The sequence below is a fragment of the Schistocerca americana genome, chromosome 4 (assembly GCF_021461395.2).
Source record: "Schistocerca americana isolate TAMUIC-IGC-003095 chromosome 4, iqSchAmer2.1, whole genome shotgun sequence".
NCBI classification, from domain to species: Eukaryota; Metazoa; Arthropoda; class Insecta; order Orthoptera; family Acrididae; genus Schistocerca; species Schistocerca americana.
Window position 1 is genome coordinate 436873587 of NC_060122.1, and position 14288 is coordinate 436887874.

Genomic DNA, 14288 nt, shown 5'->3' on the forward strand with positions numbered 1-14288 from the left:
GTGTTTGTGATGGTAGAAGGCTGAGTGGTTCTAGAATTTACACAGAAATTCACGAATCACTACATATCCTCTCTCTCCCCCCCCCCCCCCCCAGATCGAATAGGCGATATTTTATACGTAATCATTATGTAAAAAATATCACTCATAACAACATTTCATATCTTAACAGTATACATTTCTTACATATGTTTATATACATATCTTTCCTTTCAATAACAATTCTCTGTCCTCTCTTGAACAATCTTTCATGTATTGTTTCTCTACTCTTTTCTTATTTTACTTTGTTATTGATGCATTAGCGTTTACTCGTGATTTTAGTCAGCTTTTCTAATATTTAGGAATTATGAGGATTCTTTTTCTCTTCTTTATTTCCCTTTGTTTTTCCAATCGTAAGCTTCAGGTGTTTATGACAAATGAGTAATCTATTTTCTGTTCTTTTCTTTTGTACTTTCTAGTATGTGCTATTTTCATTATTTGTAGCTTGGAGGAACTCTGGACGAATGAAAGTGTTCTTTCGACACTCGTTTATTTCCACGAAACCTAATAATGCTAGTCTTTCATAGAATTCACACTTCCTGGAATATTCCCTATAAAATTTGTGACTTTTGTCACAATGATGTCCCCTTCTCCTAGGATCAGAACCTATTCCTTGTTTGTCGATTGACTTTATGGGAGCACTTCCTCTTCCCAGTCTGGTAGGTATGCCCCTTTCAAAACATCCCTATTTTTTAGGCCACAGATCGTCCTATCTCCATGTATGTATACCTGCCCTTTATACTTAGTGAATGCCGGGTATGCCCCCCTATCCTTTCTGAGTAGGCCTCATGGCTCATTACCCTAGTAGACATTTCTATGTGTACCATCTTGTGCTAAAGATACAAATCTATTTTAAACTTCGCATTCATTCTTTAATATATCATTTACTCCCTAGAGTCCTCTTCTACTTATCAACTTCTATATTTTCAATAGATAGTATGTCTACATATACTATTTACATCCCACTATCCTTCAATTTATCAGAGTACTTATTACACTGACGTTTCTTAATGATCAACATGACTTATTCCTTTCCTACTTTCGTTTTATTTCTTTGCTCATGCCTCTTTCTTATTTATCCATTACTCATTACTACTTTATAGTTGTTTGTTATGTATCGTTTTTGTTCCATAAACTTATATGCTTTTGTCTCTCTTTGGGCATGAGTTCATTGTGCCTATTCTAATCTCTATTTAGAACTGCCACTGTTTTTTTATGTGCTCCCAATCTTATTTATTCGATGTAGAACCGCCATAGCTTCCTATATATGGGTGCATATTTCCATATGTACACACATTTACCCCTAACACACCTGGCAGTTCTCACATCGTGACAGGCTTTGTCCTATGGAATTTAATGTTTGTGTAGTAGTTTATATTTGTGTATATGTGGCTGTGTGTTCATGTAGCCTGATTTTTCGGCCTTCTTATATAAAGATAAGATTTAGATTTCTAGTAAACATGGAAATAAGGAAGGACTTCAGCGATAGAAGTTTGTGAATATGAAAAGAGGGGAAAAGTAGACAGGTCCTTAAATAAGAAGTAAGAAAAGAAAAAATAGATGTGGATGATAGGATCAAAGAATAAAAAGAAAGTAGCCCCAAAGACAGGAAGCCATTTCAACCCCCCTTTCCTTCGATCCCTACCCCTCAGTTACTTGAGTGAGATGCCAGAGGAGGTCTGGTGATAAATCATCTCCTGCAGAACAGACTTGTCCCAATTTAACCCTTGAGGTCCCTGAAGGAAATCCTAGTAACCTTATGGACACAGAAAATGATGAAAAATCAGGTACACTTGTCTGTGGGGGTTGTTTTAAAGGTGTGATGTATGTTTTATGTTAGTCAAGATTTATCTTTTCTAGTAAATCCTGCTTTCAGCTACAATACCCACCCCTTTCAAAATTTATACAAACCCTCCCATCTATACCACATCTCATTAAAAGTATAAAATTTTCTATACCAAATAGAAAATCTATACACTATAGTATAACAGTTCTTCAGCTAGTCACATCATTTATATTTTCCACAAATATAATACTCTATTCAGTTTATTTCGTCTAAATATCACTTCTTTCTGTGATTCTCTTAAGTAGTTCTCTATTTTATAGTCATATCCGGTTTTCTAAGCAAAAATATTACAGAATATTTCTAGATTTTAAAGGAATTTGGTGCAGGAAAACTATTTTGGAAAAAACCCCAAAAACAACTCAGCATCTGACAGTCGTTACTCCGCCCGTTAACTCAGAATGTTAATGTCCCTGGGGGATAGATGACAGAATAGTTTAAGATTTTAAAGGAATTTGGTGCAAGAAAACTATTTTGGAAGAAACACCGAAAACTACTTGGGATCCGAAGGTCGTTACTCTGCCCGTTAACTCAGAATATTAACAACCCTGGGGGGTATACAATTTTACATCCTTTGTTACTCAGTACAAATTCTTGAGAAGTTACTAGGTCTAAATTTGAAGGTGGATGTTTCTTTTGATAAATGCCATTACAACTTTTCCTATTATACTGGTGTACTTTTGCTAAGTTTGCCTCATGATTTTTAAAATAATTTCCGCTATTTCTTTTATAGTTCGAGTTTCAGTTTGGTGTTAAGTTTCATCGTAGTATTTATTTATTACATCAAGTGCATCAACAAAAGACAACTCTTCTACAGTTTTCTAACCACTACACAAGATGTCTTTTCTCGCACAGCTTGGAAATCATCTAATTAAAATATGTACTAATCCTTCTTCTTCCACTGTCTACTCTAAATACTTTCCTCATGTTAAATGCCAATTTCCTCATAGTACCCCAAGTATTATTACAATATTTTGGGTTACATAGCTCTGATATCAACTTTTCTTGAGCACTGGCAGACCAGTACTTCTCTTTAAATTTCTTTTGAAAGTCTCCCCAAGAGGAAAAATTCTCAATATTTACTGTTCTCTATTCTGAGGCTTCCCCTACATGGTAGCCCACAGCAAATTCGATCTTCTTGGAATCTTCTCAATTTTTTGGTAAAGCTTGGTTAAATCTTTTTAAGAATGGGTCGGATGTACCTCTCTGTCTGGCTTTAATTTAGGGAATTGTCTAGATAACCCTGAATTAGCTCCCCATTGCAAATCAGTCACTGCTTCTCTAGTTAATACAACATTAGGTGAAGTTACCCTTTATTCTGCTTTATCTTGGATGAGCTTAATTTCTCTCCACAGGTCGTCCATACCCTTCCTGGTATCATTGAGTTCAGAAGAAGAAATAGGCGATACGTTTCTGGTTGTTATTCTCTTGGTAAACTTTCGATCTATAATTTCTCCAAACTGTTCTTCCAAACTAATTACATTTATAATATTAGAGTTAGTTATTTTCTCTTTGAAATTTCTTTCTACATTACCTAACCGAGTATTTACACCTGTAATTTGCGACTGAATGACTGGCATTAATTCATTCTTCTTATCTACACTCTCTTTCAAAATATTCAACCCCTGCCTTACATCATCATACTTAATATTGTAGACGTTTTAAAAAGATCCCAACTTTTCAATAAGTTCGTATTATACATTATTACATTTGGTCTCAACGTTAAGTTCTAACCTTTTCGATAAATCCTGAAAAGTGTAATTCTGTTACTGACTAAGATCAGTAAAGATGTGATTTATATGAGTGGTCAAAGAATTCGTCAACTAGTTCTTTAAATCTACTTTTAAATTCTCTACTTTATTACCTATAGCATCGAACTCAGTCTTCAAAGCACCCACACCTTCACATAGATTACTAAATTATTTGCTTTGAGTGTCAACTTTGGCGTTTAACAAACATAAATTTGTCGTTTCAATATTTAGAGTTTCGCTCTGACCATTTAAAGCTTCACTCTTGGTATTTAATAGAGAACTTACTGAGTTTAACTTAAGACTCTGTGCTTTGATTAAATTTATCAGTTCAGCCCAGTCAGGCACTTCTTTGCCAATTTTCATGGCCATAGCTGGGTCTTGAGTCTCCCAAACCTGTTGCATATTTTCCATACTTTAATATGCCTTAGCCGGTCGCGGTGGTCTCGCGTTTCTAGGCGCTCAGTCCGGAACCGCGCGACTGCAATGGTCGCAGGTTCGAATCCTGCCTCGGGCATGGATGTGTGTGATGTCCTTAGGTTAGTTAGGTTTAAGTAGTTCTAAGTTCTAGGGGACTGATGACCTAAGATGTTAAGTCCCAAAGTGCTCAGTGCCATTTGAACCATTGTTTTGAATATGCCTTAGCTCTTGTAAGCATTTAAAACTAACTTTAAATATGATAATTACACAATAAACGTTCAGTATACAGTATCTTGTACCACTTCATATTAAAGTAATCAACTTTTGTTTCACGCTCAACCGGTGTAGAATTCGCGTTGCATAGAGGAGTGGATGTGGAGGCAGGTCAGCACCGGTGAACAGCAGCTGGTGTCAGCGACGTCGGATGTATGTTGGTTTCTGCGTCTGCATCCCCACAATGTGTGTGAGAGCTGTATACTCCCTGCACTGGATCTTCTTGGTTGAAGCATTCTATGCGTATATCTTCTTAGACAAATACGTCGAAATCTTCTTTGCTGTTTTATCGTTGTGAATTTTTCATTTCTTCATCATTTTCCATTTAAATTTTGCTCCACTGGATACTTGAACATATTCCAATTTCTCAGAGTAATTCCCTTGTCTTATTATGTTTGGTAGCTATGGCAACACGTAACAGTTTCTTCTCTCGTTTTTGTCTTAAAGTTCCTGTTTTCTCGGTCCTTTCACACAGGTCGCCACTTTCTAAAGTTCTAACGACTTAAAGTGTGAGTGTGAATCAGGGTTATATCGGTTAATTCCCCCACTTCTTTACGAGGTGACTTACATGGAACTTGCAGCCACTCTTCTTTACTGGCTAGCCAGCTGCTGGAAACTCTCTTGACTTCTTCTCTGTCAAATAACGCTAAGTGCGGGAACTTTTAGACTCATCCTACTTATGAAATAAGAAAACATACAAACTTTACTTTTCGTCAGTTAACCATATATTTGCTCTCCATACACAATAAAACTCTCACTTCCCATATAAATATGTAACTTCCGGTAAGTCCCTCGCACAGTCGAACATCAGAAACAAATTAAATTACAGTTAAAAGAAAGTTGGCTTAGATACCATAACTTTTCTTGACATGAATCAGGAAATAAGTCTTGCCTATAGCAAGCTTATGTCGAGAGTTTTCAAGAGTTCTTTTTCAACTGTCCTTGTTTTAATAACAATAGTCAACGACACAATAAGCACAGAGCCGCATATAAATTCCATGGTTCTTCCTTACACACTCACTAAAACATCTATGGATTGCCTGACATGTACTTGTCGGTGCCATTTGTCTGCCACATCTACTTTCTTCCTGCGACTGATTTTAAACCTGCACACACAAACATATGACGCACAGTAGGTAGGATTCTACCATCCCACACTCATATCTAGAATATCGTGTGTTCAAGACGGTAGAAGGCTGAGTGGTTCTAGAATTTACACAGAAATTCTCGAATCACTACAACTGCTGTTGTCTCACTTACCCAGGATACTATGCATAATACTCAAAACTTATCAATTTACAAAGGAAAAAAATTTATGTTAGGAAACTTTCCCAAACTTGATTCATAGAGAGACAGACTTTTTAAAGCAGACAGATGACCAAATTTTTAAATTATAATATTGCAGCATGGTCAACACTTTTCAATGACTATAACTTGACGCTTTTTTGATTATTATGGCATACCCTTCAATTATATATGTCCTGTCAGGATGGCTCATCAACTTCTTTATAGTTCTGTCTTTATCATTTGGTAGAATATTATGCCCATTTATAGGGCTTTAATTTTCAACTTCTTCTGTGTTCCAGCTGGTAAAGTGTTAAACCAAAGTGAATCATTGTGTTATTCTTTTTCTAACCATCACAGCCACTGGAGAACAGGTGACGCTCATGCACATCTTTTTGGAGCAGCTTTTGAATTTAAAGGTGTAAAGGGTGGATTTTCCACCATGTAAAAACTCTAGTGATTGATCAATGAGAGGATATGGAGCAAAATAAACTAATGAACTTATGTCTGGAAATACATAGTTTCCATGCTAGAGATCATTAATTCAATCATACATTGTTACAGTGACTATTGTCTAACATGCACTGTACCATGCAGCCACAGTTCAGTATGTATGGTTTCCTACTAGAGAGTGGTACTGTTCCTCATATGTCACGCCCTAGCGCCCTGTTCTGCTGTAGTAATTGGTAATGTTGTGTCCACTTCTATTGCTGACTCACCTTGTAGTGGATGTAATACAGAGTTGCACACAATTGTTCTGTATTCGAATTGAGATACTGTTAACATGGTGAATCACAGCATCCAATGTTTGCAACAGTGTTTCACCATGTGTCTGAGACAGGTTCGTTTCAGGAAGCAGGAGATCATGAAGAATAGACTCAAAATGTTCAGAACCATACTTCAACGAAAATGTGATTGACACAGAGGTAGGCAGCCACTGTGTCAGTACCAGACAGTTTGCCTACCAGTGCAGGGTAAGCTAAACGACCATGTGAAACATTCTCTATGACTACCCTTATCACTTAAAGTGTATGCAGGGCTTACTGGCGACAGACTTTCCACATCAGAAGCAGTTTTGTCACTGGTTTCTTCACCAGACCACCACAATTCTGGGATTTGTGTCATCCATCAAATGTTCAAATGTGTGTGAAATCGTAAGGGACTTAACGGCTAAGGTCATCAGTCCCTAAGCTTACACGCTACTTAATCTAAATTATCCTAAGGACAAACACACACACCCATGCTCGAGGGAGGACTTGAACCTCTGCCGGGACCAGCCGCACAGTCCATGACTGCAGCGCCTTAGACCGCTCGGCTAAACCCGCGCAGCTGTCATCCATCCTATTCACAAATGAGGCCACTGTTGCACGAAGAGGTAACTCCAATTTTAATAACGATCATCTGTGGGATAGTATGCAGAACTACCATGGTATGGTGACAGTGAATCAATAGCATCGGTGCAGCTGGAATGTGTGGGTAGAATAATTGGTGACTGTATTTTGGGACCAGTCTTCCTGACACTTTGCCTAACAGACCGTTACTATAGGCGTTTCTCATATGTGACTTTGCATCCCCTCCTGACAGAAGTACCATTGATGATTCGAAGGGTTCTGTGACTCGTACCTGATGATGCTCTGGGGCACTTCGCCATTAACGTCTGGACGCATCTCAATCGTACCTTCCTGGTTGGTGGATCTGATGATTGGATCCAGTTGCATGTCCTGCTCATTCAGCAGATCTCAACTTGTGCACCTTCTGATTATGGGGCCATCTCAAAAGTATTGTGTATGCAGATCCCATTCCAGGCTTAGAGACACTGGAAGAGCGTAATTCATGCCACCTTTGACACTGTTTGGATGAAGGCTGGCCAATGTGAACGTGAGACAGAACATGTTATGGCGCATACATGTTTGCATTGAGGCACATGGAAACCATTTTCAGCACATACTGTAATTGGGCTACATGGTACAGCGCATATTAGACCGCAGTCTCTGTAAGAATTTATGATTGAATAAATGGTCTTTAGCATGGAAACGATGCATTTTTGACACAAGTTCATCAGAACATTTTTGTTCTGTATTCTCTCATCGATCAGTCCCTAGAGTTTGTACATGGTAGATAAAACCACCCTGTAAAAATGAGCACCTTTCATTTCCACATTTCTTCACTTCGCCTTCATGGTAGTTTTAAAAGAATGAGTGGTTACTTTTCATATTATATATGTCAAAAACTTTACCCCATGTATTTTTCAAATAAAATATATCCTGAAACCGGAATATTTTGTAACAGTAAATCTTTCATGTAGTCAAAGTTCAGCCTATAAATATTTTGGGCATTCTGTGGTGAACCACTAACCAGATTGTTACATTTTATTATTGCAAAAACCCCACAAGTCAATGACTCATGATCTTCCTACATGGAGTGAAGATATCGAGCTCTGATAGTGACGCCATTTGAAGGTTGATAACTTCCCTTCTTACATGGAATAATCTGGCTACTATTCATCACATAGTTCCTATGTAAGTCTATTTTCTAAAATAGTTGAGTCATGAACTTTTTGCAGTTATCGATTCAGTTCGGGATAAGCTTCACATCAGTCTCTCACCACAACCAAAATTTCAGTAGTGGCTCCAGTACCACACGCTAGCCCCTTTTAATTCATCATAGTTTCGTTCAAACCGGGAAACCGGAATTTGTACCAATTGCATTCCAACACCTTCCTTTCAGCAACAGCATTCATTTGGAGTTGCGAGCTTTTCGAGTGAATTTTCTGACTGTGTGCATATTAGTCTATAGAAGGAGACACATTTCTTAAATCTGAAGGACCTATACTGTTTTCTTAAATTGATGCTTTAATTTATCGTCAAAAATGATTCCCAACACTAACAAACCACGGCGTCACCGCAGAGACATGTCGGTTCGCTCGGTAGTCCAGGGATCCGAGGGATGGATTCAAGTGCAAGGGACCACGATAGCGTGACCGTAGCGCTATCTATCGGTTTACTCAGTTCAACTACGGAGAAAACCGATCGCTTAAACGCGCAGTTCTCTCTTTCTCTCTGTCTTTTTTTTCCTTTCTACTCTCGGACAAAGATAGTTTATATCCGTACTAGTGATTTCCATAAGGACTTTAGAATAATCACACAATCTAACATAATAACAGACTGTGGTAACCACTTTGTCTCCAGTCGTTTGGCCGAAGACCGAATAAAACAAAATAGAGATCTTTGATCCGTACACAAAACATTTCGATCTTTGTTTTTGTAACATTATCTCTGTCTCTGATTTGCCCAGTTTGAGGCGATAAATCAACGAGTTAATTCGTTGCGATAAATGCAAAGTTCACCTCGTTGAATTATGGATTTCTTAATCTGTACGAAACACAATACACTTTCATGTTACATTTGCTCTGTTTAATAGAGTTCTATGATTACAGTAGTGTAATAGTGAATATGTTGAAGCATATAGCTAGAAAGATTTAACATTTGTATTTTTGGCTTTGAGAAGTAGTAGCATAAATTCACGAGTTTACGATCAGGTTCCCAGAAATATATTTCAGAAGTACAAACCGAATTTACACGAATAAATATTGATAACATTGTTTTCTGAAAGGTGAAAGGCATGCAGTTACAAATATGTGGTCATGGGCACGTGACCAATGTTTGTCATAAGCCGGGCCATAACAATTACTACTACTTTACGCAGGCGCTATTCCGACCGCAAACAATGCATAGTCAGAAGTTGGTGGGAACCATGACCTAAGCCTTATCACTGGCAGTTGCATTCCTTGGCAGTAGCGTTCGGTTGTTTGTTGACTTATTAGTCAGCACGCGGAGATGGCGTGGTTTATATTTCGAATAGTGTTCTCGGCGAGCTTAACATTTGTATTAGCAGATGGGCAAATTGTCTCCAACAAATACGATCCTACATGGCATAGCCTAGATACTAGGCCGCTACCTAACTGGTATGACGATGCGAAATTTGGAATATTCATTCACTGGGGCGTGTTTTCTGTTCCCAGTTTTGGATCAGAATGGTTCTGGAGAGATTGGCGAGGTAAGACTGGCAACACGCAAAGAGCGACACATTATGCACATTTAAATGTTGTTATGGGGGTAACCAAACAACAAATCACTCAACGCTGCGAATAAGAAATAACATGACGAATGGCATCTCAATTTTATCATTTTTGTATGTAAAAACTCCTTGGCAGCACGATACCTTCTGGTATTGTTAACCGTACCAGGACGTCATCTGTGACTTCATGGAAGCCATCAAATCCTCATAGAAGCAAGACTGATGAACACCCAACCATGACTGCTTTGGGCCATAATTCCATTTTCTGTCGCGTAATCACTTTGTTAGGGAGTGAAGGAGTGAAAAGTGTGCATATGTGGAAATTGATTGGCAGTCACCGTTTTATAGACACAGTTAGTTACTTTTTCTTCTTTGTATTAATCTCAACATATTTAGGTTACAAAGTTTTGGGGGAACAAAAGAACAGTGATAGTTGTTTACATATTTACAAAAGATACAGAAACCATTTTGAATTAATAAAATGTTAATCTTCACACAGCAAGACTAATAGCCAACATAAAAAAATGTAAACACTAAGAAGTGCATTTTATGTAACTTTAAGAAATATTTTATGAGAAAATTTACAGTAATATATAGCATGAGATAAAACAGATGTTCCTCTCAAACTATACTAGTTCTTCATTAATGGCAGCACAATGCCTACTACAGATCTACCTTTATACACTCTGCACAATGTTAGTTTTCCTTTATTAATGAAACAGATAAACACAGCATAAATATTATAATACAGAAACAAATAATGCTGGATAATTCTTGCAAAAATACATAACTAAAATAAAAATACTAACACTTAGCTAGCACCTAGAGTATGTGACAAAAAAGAAAGATATTTATAGCCTCTACTTTAAATTTGAGTATTCTCTGAATTTGCCTTCAAGTGTACTACTTTATTCAGAGATGAGATGATCTTTCAGTTGATTTGTTAAGGAGCTTAGTTATTTTAATATCAGTGCTACGTGACCATCTGTGGTAAATTAATATTCCGCATTTGTACAGTTCTGTTCACTATTTTATGGTGTTAATTGGAAATTGTCTCTTGTTCTGTGTTCATGGAAATATCTCTGTTTAATGGTAGTGCACAGTTTATCACTAAAAAGAGAAATAGTGTGTCACACACACAAACACACACGGTTCAGTTAGGTTCTGCCACTCATCCCAGTATTGATGTAGAGTACAATATGTATGGGAAAATAATTCCACAGTACATTATAAATAAAGTTTCTGCACCCATTGTATAAGGCATTTTATTTAACAAAAATGTAATTTTGAGATCTTGCAGTGTGGTTTTCTTATGTGAGAATTTATCGAGCTCTATTCGCAGGAACCTAGTACAGTCCACTTCTAGGTCAGAAACCCCAAAGCCAGCTGTAAAATCTCTGTGTTGTCAGTTCTGTTTGCCTGAAATTTTGTGTACTGTGTTTTCTTTCTATTTATGAATATCTTTGTCACTTTCATGGCCTCATTGGCTTTCCTTTACTGAGTCACTACACACTAGTAGAATTGCATCACCAACACACATTATGAGCTTTCCGTTTACTGCAGTGAGCATGTCATTAATATACTACATGTAGAGCAGAAGTCCTGGCACTGAAACCTGATCGTCTGCCTCCTTTGGCCCAGTAGTGATGTTTCTATAGAAGAATGATATGACAGATACAGTTGAAAAATATAAACACTTTCCTGTGATCATCCAGGGCCCCAGCTATGAAACTTGCCACAGCTCTCTTAGTAAATCTACCATATTTGAACCCTGCTGTGATTCGTGTTTTCTTTTTCTGTGAAGCTTGTTGTTCTATTCCTAATGTCTGTTTCTACTGTTTGAAAGTGAATAATTGTAATAGTTATTAGTATTTGGTTTCTTTTTTCCTACATCCCCTTCTCCAAATGTTGACTGTTGTTTTGCTCCCCTTTAAGCATTTTGAGATTTCTCCTTCCTTCATTACTAAATTTACTAAGAATGTCACACACTCTGTAACATAATTAACACTGTACAGATTTTTTTTTTTTTTTTTTGGTGTGTGTGTGTGTGTGTGTGTGTCATTTCTGCCACAATTGACTCTTGGAAGCTCCTTATTATGTCACTTTGAACATGCAACAACAATAATGTTAAAAATCATATGTCCATTTTTGATAAGACTAGAGAAATTTACTATGTTATTAGAAACACAGTTTCACAGCAAGATAAGAAAAATTTCCAAGAAATATTTGTATATGAACATGTATAATGGAGTTTTGGTGAAAAAGAAATCACATAAAGTGTGTTGAGCTTCAGAAGGGAAAAACATAAATTCAGTCGAGAAGCGGATATTGCAATTTTATGATATCATAAATGGATGAAAACAAGTTTGCAAAGAAAATACTAAACTGTGTTTACGAATTAAGCATTACAGCAATTGGCTAGCAGTATTTAGCAGGGACTTGAAAGAAATTTACTTTCATGAAGGAATAGATCAAAATTCTGAACATGGAAATGCCAGACAGAAATTTGCTGTAAAACTCACTCAGAAAATTACATAATGATCTGAAGAATATAAGAATAAATACAGAGAACAGATGCTTAGATACTTGGAGGAGAAGGTGAAGAATCCTAAATAAGCTGGAACATTGCATGTTTTGTCACATCAACATCTACACCTATATTCTGCAAACCTCTGTGAAGTGTGTGGCATAGTGTACATCCCATTGTACTGCATATTAGGGTTTCTATCCTTTTCAGCGGAGTGCGGGAAGAATGACTACTTACCGTCTGTTGAAAAATCAACAATCCACATCACCCGTAGATGCACTAGCTATACTCAGTATAGCTCGCTGCAGCGAAATCTCATTTTTCAAGACAATGATGCTTAGGCTTGAATCATTGTGACCTCTTCATTTATATAATTCAGGGGTGACTCATACACACACACATAGGTATATAGCTTATAATGACATTCTGAAGCTAATGCCAGATGAAGTCTGTAGCTTATGGGCGTCTGCAAAAATTGATGTCTCACTGCAATTCGTCAAGTGATGCTTCAATAAGCTGAATGAGAGAGGTTTAGCAGAATCGAGGGAAATCATTTCTATAAATGTGTAATATATTAAATGCTGAACTCAGGATTCTAGAGGGAGGCGGTAAGTGCTCCCTCTTACCACCACCACAAACCTCTGCACCGCTCTCCCTTGCAGACCTATATGTGTGTTGCGATTCCACGTATGATGGAAGGAAATGTATCTGTGTGCAGTTGATGCTTTTTCATTGAAATGATTAAAGTTTGAAGCAAAATACAACAAAAAGAACTTGTTTGAACTTCTGTGGAGATAGGAAATCCCCCAAAACAGGAACAATACTGTCATTATTACACTTCACAGTAAAGCAGATGGCCAGTACTATTCTCCTACCTGGAATCTATAAGATATTCACTGCAATTATTATCGACCGTATAAGGAAAACAGTGGATTTTAATCAGGCAGAGGGACAAACTGGCATATTCAAGTTCAAACTGTGAACAAAATTGTTCTGCTGAACTATTAGAATGAATTATCTTTATTTATTGGGTTTGGGGAAGCCTTTGACTCAATGTCAACTAAATCTGTACTAACAGACCTGTAGTGTGTGATAGTTATGTCTCCCGAGTTCAGCATCTCACTCATCATAGGGAGGGGGATGCTGATTCAGTTTATCACATGGACACGAGAGGGCATAAAAATGTGCATGAGAAATAGTGGCCTGTTTATGGGCCTGGAGTCAGTTATCCAAATGGACTGGATTTAACATAAGGGGCTAGCAGCAAGTTTATGGTTCTGGAGTCACCACTGGATGACCTTAATGTGCGCTGCAATGAAGAGCAAAATTGTGTTAATGTCAAAGAAAATTGTACAGTAGGAATGAGCTGAATGGAGCAGTGCAGTTAAGAGACAGACTTCGCACTTGGGAGGATGGAGTTTGTTCTATCTGACCATCCTAATTTATGTTTTATTTGGTTTTCCTAAACAATTTCAGGAAATGGTGGGATGGGTCTTCCACCTACGTCATGTCCAATAATCTATCCTATCCTCATAAAGCATACTTTATATTGTGTGTATTTTTTGCTATTTATTTTCATTGTATTATTATGTAAATCCAATATCATTGCCTGAGACGATCCATGGGAAAAAAATCAATAAATAAATAAGGAGACCACACATATAAAGGTATTGAAATTTGCAAGCATTTGGACGCACTAGTCTTTCTAGCTGAAGGGTTGAAGGGAAAGCAGCAAGGTCAAAGGAAAAGGACTGGTGAGGTTAAAAATGGGGAGAGTTTGGAAAAGTCACCCCGAACCCCAGGTCAAGGTAGACTTAGTGGATGGGGTGAGAACGAAAGTGAAGTAGATAAAGATGAAGCTGTAAGACACTGGCATGACAGAAGTTAAAAACATAATCAAGCATATGAATCGCATACTGCGGAAGACAACTGCATTTGAGCTAACTTTCAGTTCTCCAATGTTGCCGAAGCATGTATTATGTTGGTGCATAAGTTAAAAGCATTCTTCCATAAGTTTAATATACAGAAGATATACACATAAGAGACTTTAGTTGTCAATAATATATTCAGTATATTCTCC

The 14288-nt window shown here is 37.3% G+C and overlaps 1 protein-coding gene across 1 annotated transcript in view; it reads left to right on the forward strand.

Moving 5' to 3' along the window:
- The first annotated feature begins 9246 nt into the window (after positions 1-9246).
- Positions 9247-14288, forward strand: part of LOC124612767 (alpha-L-fucosidase-like) — a 118707-nt gene continuing 113665 nt past the window's right edge. Inside the window, exon 1 of the mRNA XM_047141162.1 lies at positions 9247-9660. Within this exon, the coding sequence (XP_046997118.1) occupies positions 9441-9660 (220 nt within the window). The 5' untranslated portion in view covers positions 9247-9440. The remainder of the gene's footprint in view (positions 9661-14288) is intronic.